At 40.9% G+C, this 25,312-nt stretch overlaps 1 protein-coding gene across 2 annotated transcripts in view; it reads right to left on the minus strand.

Moving 5' to 3' along the window:
• Positions 1-2,061: 2,061 nt before the first annotated feature.
• Positions 2,062-25,312, minus strand: part of PHEX (phosphate regulating endopeptidase X-linked) — a 199,425-nt gene continuing 176,174 nt past the window's right edge. The window contains exons 17-22 of one of the 2 annotated variants that reach the window (XM_059051149.2): positions 20,866-20,933; positions 18,554-18,684; positions 11,455-11,520; positions 10,338-10,442; positions 6,001-6,077; positions 2,062-3,241 (exon numbers count right to left, since the gene is read on the minus strand). In XM_059051149.2, coding sequence (XP_058907132.1) covers positions 3,139-3,241; positions 6,001-6,077; positions 10,338-10,442; positions 11,455-11,520; positions 18,554-18,684; positions 20,866-20,933 — 550 coding nt within the window. In that variant the 3' untranslated portion in view covers positions 2,062-3,138. The remainder of the gene's footprint in view (positions 3,242-6,000; positions 6,078-10,337; positions 10,443-11,454; positions 11,521-18,553; positions 18,685-20,865; positions 20,934-25,312) is intronic. The other variant, XM_067023429.1, reaches the window with a different exon arrangement.

The raw sequence follows: 25,312 nt of genomic DNA on the forward strand, positions 1-25,312 counted from the left end.
ATAATCCAAGAACACCTTTCTTCCAACCAGTGGGGCACTGCCACTGGCAATGAGAATGTTGTTGCTTGAAATAATCATATATTCTTCCATAATTTAATATGCAACTGAGACATTATGTTAAAAATATCAAGGAAGAAGCCTATCAAATGCTAAGTGATTACAGAAATACTGATGGAATAAATGTATTCAGAAATAGGGTAATCTACGGGATGAAGGTTAATGCAAAGGTCGGCAGCCCAAAGAATAAAGGCTCTGCCTTTCCTGACTCTGGGATACTTGAGAAGCAATTTCAAGCCTCTCCACTGCACTGGCACAAGCATAACCTGTGTGGCAAGCCACAGTTCCTTGTTGCTTCTTAGGGATGCTCCAAGGCTAAATGAGATAAAATTTATGTGCTGTGCTTTAAGCTCCATTGAGGAAAGGCACTGAATAAACTTAAGGATAATTTATGAATCCTGAGCTTGCAGTAATCACTTCCAAGTCCATCTCATAAAAGGAAAAAAAATGGAAATAGGAGGCCAATGCTGTGTGGTTGGTAAAAAGCTCAGGAAACTTTGGGCAAGGATGGTAAGCCCAAACAAGATCATTTTATAGACATAAGACCCTTGACTAATCCAGGAGAACTTCCCCAAAAAACCTAATTCCTTCCATTGCCCAGACAATAGTTCACTGGCAGAGCATCTGGTATATGAATCAGAGAAGTTTGTTCTGGCAGTGCTAGTCTGAGATCCAATATCTAATTTCCATTTAATTTAGCATAATTATTTTTGTAAAACTTTATGGCTCTACTCCAGTGGACGTGCTTGGCAAGGACTGCCAAAATCCTGTGTTCTCTTCAGAGTCACATTCTTAGGCCAGCTTCTCCCTACTTTTTCTCCCTCCCTTCCAGTTGCATTTTACCTTCCTCCCTCTACCATTTAATCAGTGTCTGATTCTTGTCTACTAATCTGTATTGAAGAGAAGGGACAATAAGCATGTACTCTGAACATTTAAACATGAGCATGTATCTGGAAATTCAATCTACTAGAATATTGTTCCAGCTGGTAGTGATGATTTGGGCTGCTCTGAGTTAGTTTGAATAACAGTCATGCTATCTACAGCTTTCAGTAGAGTTGAGTTACATCAGGTAAAGTGAGTCAGGACAAAGTAGCCCCATCATTCAGAAACGGTGAGGGCCCCAGCTGTTCACCAACCAGTTTTCCGAAACCATTAAGTGACTGAACAAGTCCCATTTCCAAACTCATAATTCTATGCTTTTCTCAAACACTTTCTCTGACCTGCAGGAATGTGTTTATTTGGAATTCAAAAAGAGAAATCTAGAAGGAAAATGCTATTCATATAAGCCTTAAAAATCTCAGCTGATTTTAAATGTCCAGATACAGGAAAAAAAACAAGGAGAACCTTCTCAGTCTAAACCAAATCAGAATGATTCATCTGGAGAAAAGACACAGTGACGGCTTGTTTTCAAAATACAGACTAAGGTCACAGTAAGCCATGGTTAAGGAGGACAAGGTAGCTGCTCTTCAGGAGTCTATCTATTCAGAGAGGAGGAAGTCAAGGGGAAAATCACTCTCCTCTGACTAACGCAGTGTAACTGTTTTCCTCATGATGGTGCCCCTGCATTTTTCTCCCTTCGTAAGTTCCCATGGTTACAAAAGGACATGGCACACACTTTTATATATATATATATATATATATATATATATATTAATGACAAATCCCAGGGAAGTAAAATGGCTTCCTATGGTTAGCCTGAATTTGTCATTTTGCTTCCGAGATTTTCCTATTGGCCTACTTAACCAAGAACCACATGTACAAGGAATAATTTGAAGGGGGGATGGCTATTTTAAGAAACCGAAAATGCCAGGTAACCACTTTAAGGCCGTTACAATTCTATCCTACACACACGCTCTCTAATAAGAGATGGAGCAGTTCACTTGAAAAGACAGAGCTCTGAGGAGCAAAAACGTAATACTGCTCTTTCTTGCAGACTCTTTAGAAGAAGACTTGCAGAGTAAAAATTATGTTTCTTTGGACTATGAAGGGAATTTCCAATTCAGTCAACAGATTCTAAAATGTCTTTAATCAAGAAATTTTTCAAAAAGGTTTCTTAAAAGAGAGGCCACTTTAACTGAGCCACTTGGCGCCCTCCTCGGGGTGGGGTTTGTCCCTTCGCACTAAAGGGGAAGGAAAGCCATGCTTTCTCCTAATGGGGAATTAGAAACTCACTGTCTCGATGCCTACTCACTTCTGAAACAGGAGAACGCACATATGTGAGGATATCAAGACAACCGGGAACTGGACTGAAGAGAAGCATCCAGCAGGTGACATAATCGCCAAGGTTTGGGCAGACTAGATCAAATTTTGGAGATGTCATTTCTTAGTGTCCCCGCTGCTGCGTGACTAGGCGTTTTGGCTTCTTCTGGGACTTACAGATACAACCTTGTCTTTCTATTTGATGCACTCAGACCTTTACCAAGCAGCCTTTCTGCCAGCTTTGCTCATGCTGACTTGAACAGGGCAATAAGCTACACCAGATACAAGCTGTGAGGCACGTTTTCATGCCCATAGACTCCAAAGCTGAAGGCAAGAACTTCATCAAATATTGTAAAATGAGGATTCTACATATTTCTAATCTAACTACCTTACAGTTAATCAATGCTATGTAATGACGATGTGTGAAATCTCACAGTGCGCTCCACAGTGCAGAAACACCTCCCAGGTATCCTCGCACGTGTCCACATCACTGAGGGTTGCAAGTGTAATAGGCTGAATTTTCTTCTGAATACGTTCTACTTAGGGCCCCTGCAAAGCTGTAGATTAAAACGATACGGACCACTTAGCTGTGGCTTACACACTAAAATAGACAATAGCAACAATTCAGCGGACAGCATTTTAACGAAAGCAGCCTAGGGACTTACTTTTGTTGGTCGGGTTTCCTAAAGAAACATACTTGATTCGATTTTTTGTATTCCATTTTTTAAGCCTTACAACTCTGAATCGATACTGTTTAGATCTAAGCAATACCCAAGTAATGAAGATGCATCAAAAATAAACATCCTCGGGGAACACAGGCCTAAAGCAGTAGGCGATGAGCACTGCACAACTCTCTCAGGATGGCATAAACCAACAGTCCAGCTACCAGAGTCGGCAGGAGTCCGTGCCTCTGTTCATCGTGGAATTGGATGGACAGTTAAAAGCCTTCTGGAATTCTTCAAAGTTGCTAACTGCACCATTGACCCTGAAAAAGATATGTCAAAGTCCATGTCATTTAATTCTTATAAATCAACAGGTTCCGGATAAAACTGTATCGATATATTGCTTGATATGATGTTGCATTCATTTAATCTGTTTACAGGGAGATAACTGAAGCGCAAAATGGTTAAGTAAATTTCCGAAGAAATTAACAGAGCCGAGACTAGAACCAGACAAATGCTATTAATCTTCCAAATATCTTCAGATTTCTATAAACCGTAGGATCTACAATTCCTATAAATTGTATATAGGGTGGTACATTCCTATAAATTTACAAATTCCTACAAACTAGAAGATTTACCAATACTTAGCTTTTCTAACTATTTTTTAATTTAACTTTTTAAGGAAGATATAACTGATAGAGAGTATACGCATTTAAAATGTAAAGCTCATTGAGTTCACATGTATACACCCATGTTACTACCACCCAGATCAAGACATGGGATATTTCCAGCACCTAGAAGTCTCCCTTGTGTGCCCTAACAGTAGCACCTCCAAGCATAACTACTAGTCTGACCATAGATTAGTTCTGCCTGTTTTTTAACTTCACATGAGTGGATCACATAGCATGCACTCTTTTGCCTCTGACTTCTTTCATTCAGTGTTATGTCTGTTAAGATTCATCCACGTTATTGCTATCTTTAAGTTACCTTTAAAAAAAAAAAACATATTATTTATTTATTTATTTGGCTGCTCAGCTTCTTAGTTACAGCACATGGGATCTTCACTGCTGCGGCACGTGGGAGCTAGTTCCCTGACAAGGGATCAAACCCGGGCCCCCTGCATTGGGAGCACGGAGTCTTAGCCACTGGACCACCAGAGAAGTCTCTAAATTATCTTTAAAGAACTCTTTCAATCTACAAAAACACTTTCTACAAACTCCTATTATGTTTGAAGGCTCATATTTACCTAGAATTTGGTTTATGCAACCGTAAACTAATGAATGGTGTCCAGCTGTTATTGATGAGTAATGCTTTACTGGAGTTAGCTCCAAAAGCTGGTGTTCTTGCAAGTTCCCTCACTGCAGTAAAGACTGCGGATTCCTACTCAGCACTTTGATTCTAACCGCCTTTTGGAAGTGGTATTTCCATTGTGTGATTTCTGCTGCACTCAAAATCTCCAGTTACCGCAGAGATCACTAACAAGCCAGGACAAAACCTCCCCCCTCATCTATTTCTTACTCCACTGCATGTTCAAAAGGCTGACTAGAGACAGCATTCTCGGTCACTGACTGCTTCTTCCCTAATGACTTTGTTCCCTATGGGCATTTGAATGAATCTAATGGCCTGTATCCCCAAATCCCCATAACCTCTTGTGTTTTAGCTGGGATGTATGGGGAGGGACGCAGGTTTCATAGTATGATTCACCCTGGGCAAGTGTTAAGGATAGAATTTAGCTGACAATCAGTAAGTATACTCTGCAAATTATCAGCTAAAATCCAACATTACAGGCAACTAGTCAGCAAAAGGAAATTAGCTTTTAAAAACGTATCTGTTGAGTAATTAATCCACTGTGCGGTATCATCTGCACCATTTGTCAGTGGAATCAAATTTTAGTCCATTAGAGACTGTCAGCATTCTTGACAGTTTAGCCCAGTGGGGGAGAATTTCTAACACAATGATTAGATTTTTATGCTATTGGGTAATTTATAGTCAATTTCTGAAGCATTTCTAAGGCAAGGCTTTGGGAATAAGACTTCAAAACATAGGAGAAATTTTAGATGACTTTCCTGCAATATGCTAACGGATTCATTTAAACATTAAGTATAAAGAGATCCAGATGTAATATGTTCTAAGCAAAGAACAAATAAATACAAATTATTACGGTTTCTTGCATTTACTATTATAACTCTGTCCCCTACTATAGAAAATTTCCCTCAAACTAGGCTAGAAACCTAGCATGGGTTAAGTAAAATTAACCTTCATTTTATTTTTACTTAATATTTTATATATTCTGACAAATAAGATTGTAATTGATAATTCGTTTCCCTTCATATATAAACAACTGTTTCAAAATATGACTCAAACTAAAAGCCAAAATGTAGCGCTTTTGCCTCTAGATATGAATTACAAGAGCTAAATATCACCATATATCCTCCTTGGTGTTCAGAGCTATTCAGAAAGTGGACACTCATTCATGTCTGTTGGTTGGCTGCATGAAAGAACAAGAGGCATTAAATGGGATATTCTACAACACAAATTAAACCAGAGCTCTAGGTGTTTTAAGCCACAGTGCATAAGACCTCATCCCTATCTAAGAAAAGAGACTTTTTTGGCCCATGTTTCTAAACAGTAGGCAGTTGGATAAATCAAACATGCCAGTTTACTGAGCGCCTGTGGTGTGCTCAGGGCACCCATGGATTGCTGCCTTTCAAAAACTGGAAGATAATAAATGGGAATTCATACTAAAGCTATGATTTGGATTCTAAGTTACCTTTGGAGTCTTGTACAATCTCATAGATCTCTTGATACTAGAGATGTGTACAAAAGCCTACTACAGAAATTTAGGTGAGAGAATGCTCACTAAACCAGCTTCCTACTAATTAAAGAAAAGATGCTTAGTTTCTGTTTGGCCAGATTTTTTTTTTTTTTTTTTTTTTTTTTTTTTGGTCTGTGAAATGGAGCTATCACTGTTCACAATGCAGGCTTTGGTCAGATCACCTATTTTGGAGCCCTGGGATGGCTGGGTACGGGAGGAGATGGAGATGCACAGTTAAAAACTAGTGTCACCCATGTGCCTGTTTACCTAAACTGAGGGGGGCTGTGAGCACCAACTTGGATTTGTTCTCGGGCAGCTTCTGGTCTGTAGGAATTGCACCTCACCTAGAAGAGAAAACATTCCGATAATTATGTTTCCATTTCAATCACACATTTCCTACTGCCTTAACTGCTCCAAATTATACTGAAGAGTAATTTTAGACTCAGTGGATGACGAGCAGATAAAACCTTCATCAGTAGTAACATCTATTATTCCAATCCCCAGAGTAGAAAGTTTTATCATTGTGAATACTTCCAGAATTTGAGTAAATTAAGAGAGGTTTCCAAACAAATGCTTTAACTCAAGAGAATAGCATACGTGTCCAGGAATCAACCAATGTGTTCATTCAGTTAACATAATGCTTGGAAGAGCCCTTATCAAATTTAACCACGATCGTCTGAATCAATACCATGAATCAATCATCCATTACTGAATATGGTCATGAGAAGTAAGTATTTTGCACCCTGGCTGCTCTGCTTGCTTCCTCCTAGTTCAGGCCTTGGATAGGAGGATGCTGCTCCATCTCCTGTGAAGTCAGGCACGGCTGTATGGCTTCCTCTGACCGATGAAATGTGCGCAGAAGTGATATATGTCACTTCCTGGCAGAAGCTTTAAAAATCTGGCAGAAGTTTTAAGAGTATTAAGAACAGTTTCAGATGCTACAATTAAGGGCCAGTGCACATTTCCTCATATTTCTTCCCTACTCCTGTGGTGACCACGGAAGCACATGTGGAGATAAAGACTCCAAAACCCAGGTCCTTGAGTAGTAACTATGAGCAGAGCCCCCCTGCTGACCCATGCTGGGCGTGGGGCAGGAACAAGAACAAACACTTTTCCTTGCACTGTCTGCTCGTGTACCCTAACCTACTTAATCCTGATTCGCACTGTGTCTTGAAATATGATAGAGCTTGAAGTATGAATAGAACGAGGAAACATGAATAGGATGGGGGGAATTCCACGTGGAGGAGAAAATGGAAACAAAGACACGTCTGAGAGAAGAAAGAGCACGACAGCCAGCTTGGCAGGACTGTGTGGTGCACGGTGGGCAGCGATACGGGGGACCAGGGTGTGGGGGGGGCGGATTTCTGAAGTCCTGAGCAAGAGGCTGCAGTATTTGGACTATATTTCAACATTGGTTTTGAGCACAAAGGTGATAAAAAATATATATATTTTTAAAAGATTTATCTGGCAGGGGTATAGTAGGAGGAGGAAATGAGAGAGTAGCTTGAAGATGATTTATGCGCCCCAGGAAGGTTCCCAATGAATGTCTGCTAAATAAGTAGCAGTGAGAGGACAGAGAAGGAGTATAAGAAGAATATCTGAGGAAAAACTGACAGGTCACAGAAACTACAGGGATACGGGAAGCGGCAAAGGTGATACAATGCTATTGCTTTATTGCTTTTGATGAAGATAAACGATCCGTCACTGTGGTTCTGAATTTGACTTTGAAGATGCTTTTGTAACGGAAGCACTTAACTTCCTCAGAAGCTAGCTAAGGTGAAGCTGTTTCTCACAATTTTTCCTCACTTTTTCGTATGTTATTTCCTCTTCCATTCTTACATTATTATATAGTATTGTCTTTGCTTCATATATCCTTTATGAGATTTCTAAAAACACATTTTTGTTCTTACTGTTTTCCTAGTATCTTCTCAGGAGAGAAAATAATTTTACTCCTTATAAGCAGACTTATTTCAATGTACAAAAGGTTGAAAATCTCCTCAATCCGCTAGTAGGAAAAGCTCCAAGATAAATTTCTCATTAGTAATATAAAATATGTTATCATTTTTTTCTTAATCTCTTTAAAGTAAGTCATATATCGTTTGCAGTTTTATTTGGAGGCATCTCAAAACTATGACTGTAACGTTGATGTAAGTTAATTTGCTTCATCTACTAAGATGGACCTTACGTTAGTAAGTAAGAACCTAAATAAGAACTGACAGACCTTGTACTTTGTCCTCTAGAGTAGAGGACAGCAAACATTTTCTGGAAAGGACAGGTAATAAATATTTTAGGCGTTGCAGATCGTAAGTCTCTGTTTTAACTACTCACCTCTGCCACTGTAGCACACAAACAGCCACAGACAATGTGTAAAGTATAGAGCATGGCTGTTTTCCAATAAAACATTATTCACAAAAATAGACAGCAGGCAACACATGGCTCACGGGTTCTAGTTTGCGAATCCCTGCTCTAGAAAGTTCTAACTATATCTGTGTGCTTATTTTAGATATCTGACCCGGTACTGACCCCAAAGAAAGTCTCCTTAATTGAACCGTGTTAACCTCAGCCTTTTTAAGCAATTTATCTAAAAATGTCAAGTGTCTTCAACGTAGCCAGCCTCTTTGCTGGATGCTATGGAGATAAATAAGGAGTGTGTGAAGATGCACTAGCTATGAAGATAAAAGTAAAGGTCTTTTACATTTTGATAACAAATAAGTATTCAACTGCATGGTAATGAAGATAAGTGCAAAGGAGTTGGAGATTTCTTTTTCATGAGAACTGGAGTCCTTGGGAAAGTTTGTGGAAGATGCGGAGGAGGTGGAACTTGACATGGATCCTGAAAGGTAAAGGTGGCATTGAATAACCTGAGGGGGAGGAGTACGAAGGGGGTCGTCCCTTTGTAGAAGGGACATCAAAAGCAAAACCACAGAGACAATAACGAGCATAACACGGTGCGGTGGAAGTGAGGACACATGCCGGCTAAGTGTGAGTCTGGTGGAGCTACGGGAATTTAGAGCTGGTTGGGTAGAATTGGATAAGACTGAGGAGAACTTTGAAAGGGGTTCGGTCTCAATGTGGTGGGCACTTGGGAGCCACTGCAGCTCCTTCGGCAGGTCAGTAATGAAATGAAAATGCTATTTCAGTGGCATGTAAGACAGACGGTGGTAGAAAGATGCTGAAGTCAGGAAAACATGCCATAAGGCTGTTGGGATAATCCAGAGTAGACGAGATCGAGGCTGACAGTCTACAGATGACGAAATAGGGTAATGGGGAGAAAGGGAGGCTGAATCTGAAGAGCAGTTAAAAGGATGAAACATCAGCTTTGGGGACACATGTCATAAAAATGAGGATAGGTAAATCAAATAAGACCTAAGAATCCAGGTTTCCTAACCAGGAAGACCCAAAGACTGAGGGCGAGGGTGTGTGGATAGAAGTAAGAAAACTAAAAAGGAAAGTCACTTTGTTGGTGACTCCACTTTTGCTGATGTCAGGTTGATAAATGATCATTTATTGAGTGTTTTCATGTCAGCTTTAAGAAATAAAGACCCCCAGACAGATGAGAATTCTTTAGCCAGAGTCAACCGAAGAAGACGTGGAAATGAATGAGCTTACTGAGGACTGAACGAAAAGAGGAACAGAAAAACTCTTGCCTAGTTTTGAGCACATACAGATACAGATCTGCCCGCTGTGAGGCCATGCACCGACCCATCCGAGAGCTGTTTGAAAATGAGGCCTACGTACTGTGACATAAACCAGTGCAATAACCGAACAACAAAGAACAACTGGCACGTGGCTCATTGGCCAGATACTCGAACTCAGAATTGTGCCTTATTTAGGGCACATCTTTCAATTTCTGCTCAGAGAGCCCATTAAACTCACAAAAGGGTGACATGACTCTCCTTGCCTTTGCTGTTGTTGTCCTCAGCTCTAGTAGCCTTCACATGTTCATCTGGCAGTTGGGAACATAGCCTTGAGGGTCCCCCACAGGTTGAGAGCGGTGGGGTAAAGTCAGCAAGTGAGGTGAAAGAGGAGAAATGCAGGAAACCACAGGGTCAAGAAAGCCAAAGAACGAGTCACTAGAAATGGTTACAGATAGTGTCAAATACATTAAGAAGTCAGGATATACTAAAAATCAAGTGAGCTACCACGAGGCTGGTAACCTACTTGATAAAAAATACCAATAAACCTTGATTCAATCAGTTAACTAATTACGCCCCATAGAACATGAAGGTGAAATGTGTCCAGAAAATAAGCAGCAAGATAAGATTTCAGCTGAAATCAAAGTTATGCCATTAAACTTTGGTTCCAAACCTTTGATCTAGGGAGCAAGCCAAAGTCCCACATTTTATCTTCTTTTGGTGGTTTTTTTTTTTTGCGATACGCGGGCCTCTCACTGCTGCGGCCTCTCCCGTTGCGGAGCGCAGGCTCCGGACGCGCAGGCTCAGCGGCCACGGCTCACGGGCCCAGCCGCTCCGCGGCACGTGGGATCTTCCCGGACCGGGGCACGAACCCATGTCCCCTGCATCGGCAGGCGGACTCTCAACCACTGCGCCACCAGGGAAGCCCCCACATTTCATCTTTGATGCCCCTTCCTTGGGCTTACTCACTTGAGCATAACTCACGAAGAAAAGCTGGTTGTTGGTGAATTCAATGCCGGGTAGGAGAGGCTCCTCAACCCCCTGCCTCCTGTCATTTATCCATTTCCTGTAAGCCTGGGGAGAGAAGTAAAAGAGATGATCTGCTGCAATAATGGCTTTTCTCTTTTCTCAGCCAGTGCAGAGATATTAAATATATCCTCCACCATGTGCAAAATGTATCCTATCAAGTTTTCCTTTAAGAAAACAAACACCTGGAAATGCAAGTCAATGTTGTACTGCTGAACAGTGAAGCAGGTTCACCTGCAAAAGGACCTTTCACTCAATAGATACCAAAGCAGCTGGGCCAAAGTGGGCACATGTTAAATAACGCCCCCTTCCCCCCAAAAGCTTTTCTTTCTATTCCCACCAGGGAACAAACAAATCTAACACAATGGCAAGCCGTATGGAAATAAATTTGGGGGCCAATCTATGGGCAATTTTTTAAAATTTTGCCAGGTAAGAGGGAAAACTACAATCTTCAATCATCATCATTTTATAAAATAAAGTATATTTTAACTAGAATAGAGGAAAGATATAACCTCAGAATAACAGTTTGGTCTTTACACTGAATGCATTTAGCTTTATGAATGCCTTTCTACATCATCCTCATGTGTCTTGTTTAACCATGGACCAGTGGATGATGAAAACATTATTATGGACTCTTACCTGGTCCACTATATGAGAACCCCTAGCCTCTCACCATAATTTAGAAGTTTGGTATTTTAAGAGGAAATTATAAGGAGGGCTACAGAGACTGTACTCAAGAAAACGCCTATGAACCTAGCCCTGAGATTTCTGTAGCATGTTTTAATATTACACTGAATGTACCTTCTGAAAACTATCCTTTAAATACATGATTCTTAATAACAGATATTACTTTTAGGGTGACTCTACTCCCCAAAAAGGAAAAAGAAAGAAATGCAGCTCTATTCATATAATAGCATATAATACAGTCAATGGGGAAATATAATTCAATTTCAGAAATTCACAGAATTTACAGAAAATGTCTGTGGTGCAAACTGAGGTGCACCCGTATAGTATTTTACAGTTTAATTTTTTAAATCACAGCAAATGTTGCAGCGCGTACCCTAAAAGCTTGTCGCAGACCTCCATTATCGGCAATATTTTCTCCCAGGGTCCTCTTCCCCTTCACCTAACAAAAAGTTAAAAAAAAGAGTGTTTGACAGCCAACTGCCATTCAGCAAGAGGCATACATATGATAGCAAGAGAAAGTGCCATATTTTAAAGAAGGAATTGCATTCAATAAATCAGAGGCAGTCATAACATATTGTGAGATGGCAAACTAACCCCGGCAAGGTACTCCTGAACATAATTTCTGTTTTATTATGCTACACCTCTCTTTCTCACCCACCTCTCTATTCTCACCAATGTAGCCAGCTCTAATAAAATGTTAACATATTCTGAGTGACTCTGGTTAAGTGGGGAAAAAATAGAAACGTCAACGTACAGATTACTTTCGCTGATTAACTCACCTAATTTGAGTATTCTTTTCAGTATGCTTTATGTTTCCAAAATTCTACCATCCACACAGGAGCAAGGTTTTAAGACCAACCATTACCTTGTTACCTTCAGCAAATTCCATGAAAAATTAAAAAGAGGAGAGTTCTCATGGGGAACAAAAATCCAGTAGAAGTAGCGCAGACCACAAGGTCAAGGTTTGCAATATGTATGACAACCAGCCAAGCACAGTGAAGAAATTCTTCCAAACATTTGAAGATCGTTTCTAAAACCCTTAAATAGGCTAGGACAAAAAAGTATTCTAAACCAAGATGGCCCACAAGGCAAGATCCAACCTCCCGCTTGTTTTTCTACAGGCTGCAAGGTAAGCCTGGATTTAACATTTTTCAACAGTTGGGGAGAAAATAGAAAGAAGGATAATATCTTGTGGCATGTGAAAATTATACAAAGTTCAAATTTCAGTGTCCATAATTCAAGTTTTATTGGAACACAGGCACATTCATTCAAGTACGTATTGTGTGGCTGTTTCCTTCCTACAGTGGCAGAGTTGAGTAGTTGCAACAGAGACCTTACAACTCACAAAACCTAAATTATTTACTACCTGGCCCTTTACGGAAAAAGTTTGCCAATCCCTGCATCAGAGACAAAATAATGCCCTATAATAATAAAGATGTCTATGTCATAAAAAAAAATTACTGTGAAAGTATTACTTTATGTGGCAAAAGGGACATTTAAAATATGATTGAATTAAGGATCCTGAGCTGGAGACATTAGCCTACATTATCCAGGTGAGTTCAATGTAATTACAAGGGTCTGTACAAACAGAGCAAAAGGAATTTAGGAGAGTGAGTGTGTCAGAGTGATGCAATGCGACGAGACTTGACCAGTCATTGCTGGCTTTGAAGAAGAAAGGGGCCAGGAGTCAAGGAATGTGGGCAGACTCTAAAAGCTAGAAAAGGCAAGGAAAGAGGTTCTCTCCCACAGCAGCTAGAAAGGAAAGCAGCCCTGGTGACACTTTGACTCTAGCTCACTGAGACCTCAGTCAGAAATACAGAACTGTAAAATAATATATTTGTGTTGTTTCAAGTCACTAAGTTTGTGATGATTTGTTATGGCAGCAACAGGAAACTAACACACATTGTTCTAAACTTTCAAGCCACAGATGCTACCACCTCTTTATTTTTAAGCTAGCCCAATCCCCCAGGTATCAAGCAATACCAATGAATAAAAACAAATCTTCAGAAAACATTCATCTCTGTAATCACCCAGGATCCTCCTAGCTTCAGTCCCCAAAAGTTACCACTCCTGCTTTACATACCTTCTTTCTTTTATTACACTCCTATGAGGTAAGTGCTATTATCACCATCCTTGCTTAACAAATGAGCAATCTAAAGCTGAGACCGTGTCGCAGATGTCACTGGTGTTGCACCAGATCCCCTTTCCCACCAGGACTGTGAACCCAGTCCTGCAACTGCTAGTGGCTCAGGAAGATTAAGCTTAGCTTAGGGGAATCCCCTCACCTGGAGCTTGCTGGGAGGTGATACCCCCACCTCTCAGTAACGGACTGATGTGCAGTTAGAAAAGCCCAGCCCCTTATCCCAGGCTGAACAATTTCTACGATGCAATTCATGCTCCAGAATCCTCTGTGGGATCAGACTGAGGCTAAACTTCTGAAACCAACAGGTCTTCCTCGCCACCTTACAGGTTCCTCCTGAAACTACTTCTGCAATGAACCTTTTTAGCTAAGAAACCTCTATCTTGGGCTCTGCTTCTAATGGACCTGACCTAAGAGTGATTAACTGAACTGCCCATATTTCACAAGGATTCGAACCCAAGCAGTCTCTGCCCAGAGCCTTTGCTCCGTAATATGTTACCTTCTCAAGTCTTAACTCCTCTTGACTCTAGTGCCTCTGTTTATAACCACTCATGCTCAAATGTAACCTCCTTCCTTGTTCCTCTAAGCTTTTCTTTTAGAGGTTTGAGGACTAGCTTCACCCCTCAGGCCCCTCCCACTCTGGACCACCGCAGTAGACCATATGGCCCTAGATTTTTTTTTTCAGTATTTTTTCTTTTTCATCAGTATTTTTTTTGAGAATTATGTTTCTGTTTTTGTTTTTTTAATTTATTTATTTATTTTATTTTTGGCTGCGTTGGGTCTTTGTTGCTGCGCGCAGGCTTTTCTCTGGTTGCAGCGAGCGAGGGCTGCTCTTCGTTGTGGTGCACGGGCTTCTCATCGTGGTAGCTTCTCTTGTTGCGGAGCACGGGCTCTAGGTGCTCGGGCTTCAGTAGTTGTGGCACACAGGCTCAGTAGTTGTGGCTCATGGGCTCTAGAGCGCAGGCTCAGTAGCTGTGGCACACGGGCTTAGTTGCTCCGCGGCATGTGCGAATCTTCCCGGACCAGGGCTGGAACCCGTGTCCCCTGCATTGGCAGGCGGATTCTTAAGCACTGTGCCACCAGGGAAGCCCCATGGCCCTAGGTTTGCCTCTCAGGACTCAACAGCTGCTAACAGCCCGTCTCTCTGATGCTCCATTGGAGCTCCCCCCAGTCCAACGCAAAGAATGGTTCAGGTACAGAGGATTGGCCTCCACAAGTGGAGCCAGAAAAATAAAGCATGGCCCTTTATATCCACAAAGGAAGCCACCCCTTCTCCTTGGGGAATGACACTGAAGCTGTTTTCTGATGGTTGAATGGATTTATGCTGAGACAGGAATGCCCTTTCTATCGTCCTTGTTGCAAAGGTACACATTTGTCAGAATTCAGTTTCAGTTTCTGACACTTTGGCCAAAATGGATGTTGTAGAATAGTCTCCGCCCAATACGTCACCCAGGTTTAAAATGAACTTCAAATAAGAGAACACGAGCATGATATCGGGGGAAGAGTAGTGATGTTGGAGTCATACCAATCTAAGCTCTAATGTAGATTCCACCATGGGTTTTAATCTCTCTGAGCCTCAGTTTCCTCATATGTAAAACAGGCTAGTAATATGCACACCTCTCAGAACCAGTATGAGGATTAAATCTGTTTCAGTTAAGTGTAAAGTCTAACTCCCATGCCTGCATATAATAATCACCAGGAAATATGCATTCCCCTTCCTCCAAGAAAACTGCTCTTCTATTGTTTTTTGGTTTTTTAGCCCCTATTGTATTAACTACAATTTATTAAGCACTTATTGCATAGCAGGCGTCGTGCCGGTGCTTTACATTATCTCAGTCATTTAACTCTTAAGAGAAACTAACGAGTTCAAAAATAGCTGCCCATTTCACAGATGAAGACTCTGAGACACAAGAATGTTAAATAACTCGCCCAAGTTCAAAAAAACTTACAGGGCTTCCCTGGTGGCGCAGTGGTTGAGAGTCCGCCTGCCGATGCAGGGGACGCGGGTTCGTGCCCCGGTCCGGGAAGATCCCACGTGCCGCGGAGCAGCTGGGCCCGTGAGCCATGGCCGCTGAGCCTGCGCGTCCGGAGCCTGTGCTCCACAACGGGAGAGGCCACAACAGTGAGAGGCCCGTGTAAACTTACAACCTGCAACTGGTTGAACCAGAATTTGGAGCTGTGTCTGACTCTAGAATCCCTCCCCTATGCTTTTTTTTTTTGAGATACTTTGTTAGTTTCTGTAATCAAACCCATGCAAATAAGACCTTACAAACTTAATACAGTGTGTTACCCCTGTCCAAATGGAAAAATTATGTTTAATGTTTCTAGACCGATATGGCTGTTAATTTCTATACAATGCCAACCCAACACGGTACAACTGGGATACTTTCTCCAAAGTTGACAGCACAGCTAAAGTTTCCAAATATTCAAATTATATATGTGTGTGTGTATAGAGAGAGAGAGGTATAGATAGATAGATAGATTTATATAAAAGACCAATAGTAGTATGTTATGCGTCAGTAGCAGCAACAGCTTATCCAGGTTCTAGAGTCATCTGAACAAAATTATAGAGACATCTAGCACATGCTATTAAAAAAAAAAGGCAAAAAACAAAACCCCAGAAAACAGCAATGTTCTGTTACTGTTGTGGTACCTGGCACATTTTTTTAATTAGCTTCTCAATCATCATCTGGGAAGAACCCTATGCTTTTCTTGAAGCAACATATATTTTAGATGGATATTCACAATGTGATAACCCCTGAATTGAAAACAGATACACAGTAGTGCCCTTTTCTGGTCTTCCCACGACACAGTTGTAGATATTTTTTAAATATATGGGCAGAGAAATGGCTTTCCAGGACACTGACAAAGGAGCTAGAGATACTACTCAAGGATACAGAGTCTGGTTTCTCCTCCTGGATAAGGGATGGTCTCCCTGGTGCTGTATACACTTTCAGAACCAGGAGAACCGGCTCAGTGTTCATAAACGTTCCCTTTAAAAGCGCACGGACTGTTACCTAAATTCTTCTGGAATGGTGAAATAAACCCCAGTATAATAGACTTGAGGCATAGTGAGGTCTCAGGTGCTTTCCCAGCCCAAGTTGTCAGGATGGAGCACGTGCCTGACCAAGAGCCCAAGAGACTCTGGGGAAACTACATGTAAATACACTGACCTACTCCAGTTCTGCGTGGTCCCCTGCTTCTCTTAGGTGTCGTGCCCTTGACTAGATGAATTAGGAGGACACAGTTTGCATGTGCGTTTCAGAGTAAGATCTTCATGCAGATCCATGCCTACCAACAATTCTTCATTATCGGTCGCAATGTCAAACACAGTGAGAGAAATCTGTGTCTTGTAACTATGAAAGCCGGGACAGAAAATACACTGGAAAACTACAAGAAAAAAACTAATAGTGGGGGAAGGGAATGAAAGCTAACCTGATCAAACCAGCAAAATAAAACAAAAAAGAAGTAAAAACAATGTACAGGAGATAGATAAACTATATAGAGAAAACTATAAAATCGTATTTCAAAACCTAAAACAAATACCAAACAGATGGGAAGGCATACCACGTTCTTGAACAAGAAGACTATGACAAAAATGTCAATTCCATACATTTAATGTGATTTAACTTAGAATCTCAATGGGATTCTCTTAGGGAGTGGGTGGAGAATGGGTAAAATGATCTTGGAGTGTATACAGAAGTGTATTTGCCTGAGAATGGCCAAGTATATAAAAGAAGAACAGCGAGGGAGAGCCTGTATTGGCAGATACCAGAAAAATCCATATAGCCATAGTAGTAATAATGCATTGGTATAGAAACCAACAAATAGATCAGTGGAACAGAATATATAATCCAGAAATTTATCTCAGTATATATGAGATTCTAATATTTGACAAACATTCAATTAAGTAAGAAAAAAACATCTTTTAGTCACTGATGCTGGATCAATTGACTATCCTCTTGGAAGAAGATAAAAGTGAACTCTCATATTGAACTCCACAGCAGAAAAAGTTTCACATGCTTCAATACTTAAATGTAAAATAACAAAACAGTAAAAACCTTCCCAGAAAAGCTAGGAGACTACACATATGATATAGAATGGAAATGCAGAAACAATTTTTTAAGATAGGTACCTTTGACTATATGGAAATGTTTAAATTTTGTTTGTCAAAAGATACCATATACAAAGTACAATGGATGAGGAGAAAATAGTAGAATATGAATGACAAATAAAATTTTTAACATCTATAATATTTTTTAAGGTCTCATAAATTGGCAAGTAAATAACTCAATACGTAAATGCTCCTCCATCCATCACTGGTGGGAATGTGAAATGTTATAACTTCTTAGTAACAGTAGGAATCTATCCTCTGTGGAAAAAAAGAATATATACCTAATAAGAGTATCTAGTGCAGCAGCATTTACTGGGGAGAAATAATTGGAGACACAGTGTAACCCTCAACAAGACATTAGTCATCTGTGTTAGAGTACATTCACACCGTGGACTTTCAGGCAGCCACTGAAAACAGTCAAGTAAAAGCATGTGCGTGAACACGCATGTGCGTGTGTATGTATGTGTGTAACTCTACCTGAGCATGGGAAAAAGTGTATCAGGGTTATTGAGATGGATTACAGGTGGAGAAGATAAAAGTGATGAGAGGGAAAGGAGAAGGAGGTAGAGGTGAAGACAAAAGAGAAAAGGAACAACATTCCACACAGAAAAGCATGTACAAAATTACATCCGTGCCTTTATAGGAACGTATATATGTATATATAATAGAAAATCAGCATTTTAAAAGTCATTTCTTTTGTTCAAAATTCTTTATCTAAGAACACTTAACCAATTCAGAGTCATTAATTCAAATGAGTGACGTTTTATTTCAGTGAATTAAACCTAAGCAGTAGTTTGGAAGAAAATCTTTTTAATGATATAGAGTGTAGATTTGTGAGAATTGTATTGTTTATCTCTGCTACAGCGTTTTCTGTACCACTCTGAATGTAGGAGAACAGACTAATGTTTAGGCCTGTGATTTTGAAACTTTAGCTTGTATCAGAATCACCTGAGGGTTCATGGAAAGACACTGCCAGACTGCCAGACCCCACGTTCCCACCCACCCCCTGCTCCCCACTCCCCACTCCCCACCCCCGAGATTCTCAGTCAGTAGGTCTGGATTAAGACTAAAGAATTTACATCCCTGACAAGTTCCCCAGGGAGGCTGACGCTGTTGGCCTGGGAACCGCACTTTGAGAACCGACGGTCTAAAGCAAGCTAGTGTCTACGTGAGGAAGAAGGACTCACAGGATGCCCCCTCGGCCACAGCTGTACTCACATTTAAGCCAGCTTTCTTCCAATAATAGTTGCTATACTGGCTAATCATGCACTTTGTTTTTTCCTTAAACTTTTCTTCTGAGTCAACAGACCACCAAGGATCCAGGTTTCCATTTTTATCATATTTTCTACCTGGCAAAAAGGAAAGTTAAAAGATACTCGTATTATTTAAGGAAACAAATTCATTTCTTCATCCTCCCTTTCCCTCACTTCAACAAGCCTTGAAAAGACAGTTCCAGCAGCAGGCAGCACTCCTGGAAGCAGCAGTTCCTGCCTCCTCTCCAGTGTCACAGGTTAATTGTAAAAAGCAAGGAAAGGAGAAAGAGGTCTGAGGAAGTTCTTTCCTTCTAAGCAACAAAGAATACTTTAAGATTTATCAACTTATGGCATGTACCATTCTTGACCAATCTTAGATTCTTTGTTTTCACCTGCTCTGACCCAAAATATTCTCTAAATTATGAAATGAAATGGCTTTCAGAAAGCCCATGGAAGGAGTCAAAGCGCCACTATCAGTGAAATTCCAAACAATCCACAGGAACAGCCTCGGTGAGTCACTCACACCCTGCCACCACAGCCCCTGACTCAGCTCTAAAGGATCGTGTTTCCTCCAAGTTGCCAGGAGCCAAGACAGACATAAAACCTCTGTTATGAATCATTCCACAGCCATCAGTGTAGATGGAAGGCCCATCTGTCCTGCTTTGACAAGGAAGGTTGCTCTAAAAAGAGAACTTGGAACGAGAATGGAAATCTCCAAAACATAACAGAAAAAAAGATGAGTTATACATGCTTTTTTGCTACAGGCTCACTCTTCATTTTCTCTACATCCCTCAAAAAAAAAAGTCTGGGTGTATCTGGACTATCTTCTACACTCAAGGTTACTATTGGTTTAAATTTAATTATGCAGAGAACTCTTCACTGGGCTTACCATAAAGTCCCCTAAGCAAAGGTGTTAACTGAAACACTCCAAAGCTCTTCACCAAGGCTGGGTGCCACTACCACCAACCCCTGGTAGAGCACAGTGTCACTGTCGCCTACCCACTAACCAAGCGATCGTTAAATAGTTACTGTGCGATGCACTGTTCTAAGTATTGGTTACAGAGTGAAATGCCATCTTTAGATTCTGTCCTTTGAGAGAGAATCCAAAAGGCTTCCAGAAGATTCTGAGGGAGAACTATACTTAAGTTTCCCAGGAAGAAAGGCCCAGAACCAAGAGACCACTACTGGCTTTTGTTTCTTAGCTAAGACTCTCCTCTCAGATAACCCAAACATGCAATTCAGGAAGTGTAGCTCCGGGGATTCAGATGACTACGAGGCAGCTACATTTTAACAGGGAGGGGAGGCCAGGGGGGCAAAAAACTTAGGTGATTAAGGAAAGGCCGGTGGGAGTACAAGAAGAATTATCCAGAAGGAGAAGAACCAAAAGGGTCTCTGGCCCTGGGGTAGGCATCCAGGAAAGGAAGTTGGAGACACTGCAGACATGGAAGAAAGAGGTCCCTCTACACAGTGTTGCCGTGGGCCACGCAGTTCTTGAGTCTGCCCTGTAAATCACTGTGTGGATGTGGATGTGATCGCAATTGGCTGCTAATTCCTAAGTTTCAGAGATTTCATGTGGCTTTCCAGTAAGTCCAAAGTTAACGGAGAAAGGAGTTCTGATTAAAAATGATGACTCTCAAAGGGCAATCATTTCTTTAGTTTATGCCATATTCTGCTCTTCCCTTTTGCTTAAATGTCATCAGGATACATAGCATACTCTATATTATTCATTATTAGGAAAGCATAGCCTTTCTAAAAATATTCTGAATATATGGCAGCATAGAGAAAAACAGACATTAAGCATTGCATAATCCTTGAAATAGTATAAAGGAACTAGTCAGCCAAGCTTCAGAGTCCTAACTCGCTGAGTCCTAACTTGGCAGCATGTATAATCATCTTCAGAGCAGAGCTCACACCTCCAGGGAGAGCATCTCAAAATGGTGAATAAAGAAATGAAAGGAAGAGAAGCTATAAAGTAATTCCTGTAACTACTGTGGCAGCTACAGCAATCCAGATCTAAATGCAAAGCTAATTTCCTTGAAATTACAAGGTCTTTTTTTTTTTTTTCACTCCACCCCATCTCCAATGGGAACAATTATTTATTTATTGTAAGCTATCACAGCAAGACACGGGGGGAAAGTTTTCAATCAGCAGTCATACTGCTTTGGATAATCTTCAATCTATGATGATACCACTATGCAAAGATAATAGCAACAATTAACATCCATATGGTCAACATGACCATAACAGCATCAGCTTATACACTGAATCAGTACTTACCATTATTATCAAATCCATGTGTAAATTCATGTCCAACAATTACTCCTATAGCACCATAACTCAGGGATCTGCAGCATAAATGTATAATTGGGAGAAAATTATAAGCATGAACATCAGAGCATGATCCTTCAATATTTTCTCAACAAAAAGCCAAGATAATCTGTTTACTAACCACACTCACAACACTGTAAAAAAAAAAAAAAAAAAAAAGTAAACACATCCTTCTCATTGAAATAGACAAAGAAACTATAATTTCTAACATTGTCATTATGAGCATGTATGGGCCGTAGTTCCTACCCTGTGAAATTAGGGATGTGAAAGAGATGGTTTTTAAAGTCCCTTCCAGCCCTAAGGCTTCTATGGTTCTATATCCGCTATAGGCTGTAGTTTATATGTATAAACACCCAAAGCAGCAGCAGGGTTTGAAAAGATCCTGTCAGCAAACATACCGTTTATTTTTTATCTGAGAACCTGTTGAAAAATCACTACAGACTTAGAAGTTAAATTGTTTTCCAAACGGAATCATGAAGCAGGAAAAGAGCAGAGATTAAAAGGGATCACTCTGCTCTCAAAGGTAGTCACGTTCCTCTGCTTCTGTGATGGACAAATTCACAACTGAACAGCAAAGACTGTGAAGCCTGAACCAGATCTGGAAAAGGCGTTATATTATTTCTCTTCACCCCTAAAGAACCACGTGGTGGGTCACCTACAAAGGTGGCCACCGACAACGCCACCCACCCTGAATGCATGTGTTCCTCCTCCCCCGAGAGGAAATCTATTTCCTCCCCCCTTGAATCTGGAGGAGCCTTGGGACTTGCCGTGGCCAACAGAATGCAGTGGAAGGGGCCGGGTGTGACTTCTGGGCTGAGGCCTCGTGACTTCCATTTTTGTGCCCCCTTGGAAGTCAGCTGCAGTGTAAAGAAGTTGGGGTAATGAGTTGGAGAAAGAGAAGCCAAGCGAAGCCAGTGAGAGCTGCCAAACATCGAGAGACCTCTAAAGAAAGAGAGAGGCCCAGCCAGGCTCCAGCCATTAGAGCCAGCCCAACTGAGGCACCAGACATGTGAGCAAAATCATCTTAGATCCTATGGCCCCCGTCAAGCTGTCCCAGCCAGTATTACACAGAGCAGAAACAAGCTGTCTCGGCTGAGTCCCGCCCAAATTGCAGAATCATGAGCCAACAGTGGGGGCGCTATGTTACGGAGCAATAGGTAACTGAAAGAGAACATATAAATCATGTATCAGGAAATCAATAGGGGGCGCTTCCCTATATGTGTGTCTGGGATCTTCTCTCTCAACTAAAAGTTCCCTGAAAGCCAAACCCTTATCTACTTGATTGCTGCTAAATTCTCTGTACCTGGTACACAGTAAGAAAGTAATAATCATTTAACTAATTGATTAATTAACTTTACCATTTCTTGCAAGTGACAGATCAATATGTAACTTATTTTAGTCATTTAACATGTGCATGAGGATTACAGACAACTTAAAATCCTCGTTATAAGGATTCTTCCCAAGATTCGTAATTATACTAAAAATATTTCACAGTTGGTTCCTGATGCAACGTCAAAGTCACCCAGCAAACAGATAGGACCTATAAGTGGAAGGAACAAAAATTTTTGAAGCAACATGCTATTACAGGACATAATGATCCTTAACATGTTGTTTGTCTCAACTATACCCAAGGAAGTGCTGTAAGATTTAATTTTTCCCTTTGGTGGCAGTTCCTTCCTTTGTTATTTCTTTCCTGCAAGGTAATTTGCATTTGAAAAAACGCTTTCCTACTGTTTTTCCATCATTGCAAACCTTCATTAAAGAAGTAAGAGTAAAATTATGCATTTCAATCATAGATCTATCAGAGCAGTGTGGGACAAACTTGTAATTTTACACAGTGCTAATTTTTGCAGCAGTAGCTATCACTATGCAGCCTGTAACATTTCATTTTTTCCACGACTCTCAGCTGAGAATAGTACTCGGTCTTCTACAAGCCTCGGTCCATGCTGCTGACTGGATGAATTTAAGGGATGAACAATGGAAGCTTATAGCAACTGCTCTGCAATAAATGTCCCTTAAGAGTGACTGCTCCAACGAGCTTCCTATTTGCAAAGGGTAATAGAGAATTCAGAAAATGATTGAATCATTGCAAGTTCCAATTCTCAGTTACATAATCACAATCTTTTGGACAAGAGCCAAAGAAAAAGTAATTTTAGATGACTAAGCCTGACAATGATCATGTTTCATAATACTAAATTCACATCTTCTGTTTTATCAATGGACGTTATTTAAATCAGCATGTCATAAAAATAAATAAATAAACTTGTATGCCTTTTAAAATGTGACTTGCTGTCCAGAGACAAGAAGACTCCTGCAGAGAAAATCGAGCCTTCCAAAAATAAAACGTGGAAGATGACAATTTTTCCACCTACTCAGTTTCCCTTTTGTTCTTACTACCCGATGGGTTTAACATAAGCACAGGATTTGCTGCCAACAACAAAACCACCGTACTGCTGTCTGGAGCAACCATGAGCTCATGCTGTCATCAAGTAGAGGCTACTCTGTGCCTGAAGTGGAAGTTCATAAAAATCTCAGAGTTACAAGCAGCTTTAAGGTCACTTAGTTCAATTCCTTAGCAGAGGTCTACAGAAACCCATTCAAATGGTCCTAAGACTTCTCCCCTTAGTCATGTCCAATAACCAGGAGCTCATCCCCTTCTGAGGTGGACCATTCCCTCTTCGAGGAGTTCTAAACAAAACAGCGCTCCTAACGTGGATCTGGAGTCTCTCTTCTATCTATTGGTCTAGTGTAGTGGTCTAAGGTATTCTAAACACCCCTCTGACCTCCTCAAATTTAGTAAATGATTCTGCTACCTTAACTTTCCTTAAAAAATGTGAAAACAGTGACAAGGTTATCCCTCAAGTGTTCTCTCCTCAAGTTCTTTCAACTCTTTTCTCTTCAGTCATGAATTCTAGACCAGCAGTTCCCAAAACATAGGAAAAAGGGGAGTTTAGGGACTTCTGACAGGACTTCTTGGGAATTTTGATGCTGCTAAGTACTGTGACTGTCCAAAACAAAGGCAAGGGGAGGACAACTCACCTCTATTACTACTTCATGGAACACACACTTTGGGATATTTTGTCTTAGGCCATTTACAATCCTGATTCTTTCCTCTGGAAATAATTCAGCTTGCTGATGTCGCCACCCTTAGACCCAACACTCATGGGAGGGCTAAGCTGACCAGTGTGAGCAGAAAGAAGACCCACACGTTGGTTCTGGAGAAAATCCATCTAGAACAGATGGATGTATGGGAACTCATCTCACTAGACCGTGATTTCCATCTCTCCAGCATCTCCACATTTCCAATGTTGAGTGCCCAAACGATGTTTAATAATTATTCATTGAATGAGTATGTTAATAGAGGATGAATGGCTTCAATGCAAACATAGAACACTTAGGAAAAAAATAAAAATCTCTCTCCCGCTCAGCATAAGGTTGAACACTAATATTTCCTAAGTTTCTATGATTTTGACTTTTAAATCAGAAAATCATCTCGTGGACCCAATAAACAAATACACTGATCATAAAATTCAAAACCCAACCAGACTATGTCCAAGCGTCCCGGTATATAACCACGGAAGATCAGTTAAATCGTTAATGATAAGCAGGATCAAAGACTTCTAGCACTTTTTTAGTTTGAAGCAAGCTTAGCAAATATTTAGCCTAAACCTTTTAAGTTTATGGAAATATATATAAATTTCTAATCTTAACAATAGAGAAAATTGATTCCAAATACCTGAACACTGATGAAAACTATGCAGCTGAGACCTGGGACGATATTAATGGATATGGTCAATACACACGGATAATTTTCATTTATGCTAATGATAGTGCTTCCCTATAGCAGGCGTTATCAATGCCTGCTGCTGTCCCTGGGCACTCACCATTTACAAGCACACCAATCTGACAGCTTCCAACTGCCAGCACCTGAAACTAGTCGCCCGAGGGCTTTCTCTGGCCACCAGAGCCCTCTAGGCCTATGCTGGGCAATGCCGGGGAGTTAATACACCTGGTGGTAGTCCTCAATCAATGATAGAAAGTGAGTTTGGTGACAAATACCCCAGCTCCTTTGCTCCTGAGATGGAATCATGCTGAAGCATATTCTACAGTTCCACAGCAAAACTGAGCCCCAGCTGCCCACAGTAATAACTGGCTTTAAAAAAAAAAAAAGTGGGGCTTCCCTGGTGGCACAGTGGTTGAGTGTCCGCCTGCCGATGCAGGGGACACAGGTTCATGCCCTGGTCCGGGAAGATCCCACATGCTGCGGAGCGGCTGGGCCCGTGAGCCACGGCCGCTGAGCCTGCGGGTCCGGAGCCAGTGCTCCGCAACGGGAGAGGCCACAGCAGTGAGAGTCCTGCGTACCGCAAAAAAAAAAAAAAAAAAAAGAGGCTCATAC

The sequence above is a fragment of the Kogia breviceps genome, chromosome X, assembly GCF_026419965.1.
Source record: "Kogia breviceps isolate mKogBre1 chromosome X, mKogBre1 haplotype 1, whole genome shotgun sequence".
In the NCBI taxonomy this organism is placed as follows: Eukaryota; Metazoa; Chordata; class Mammalia; order Artiodactyla; family Physeteridae; genus Kogia; species Kogia breviceps.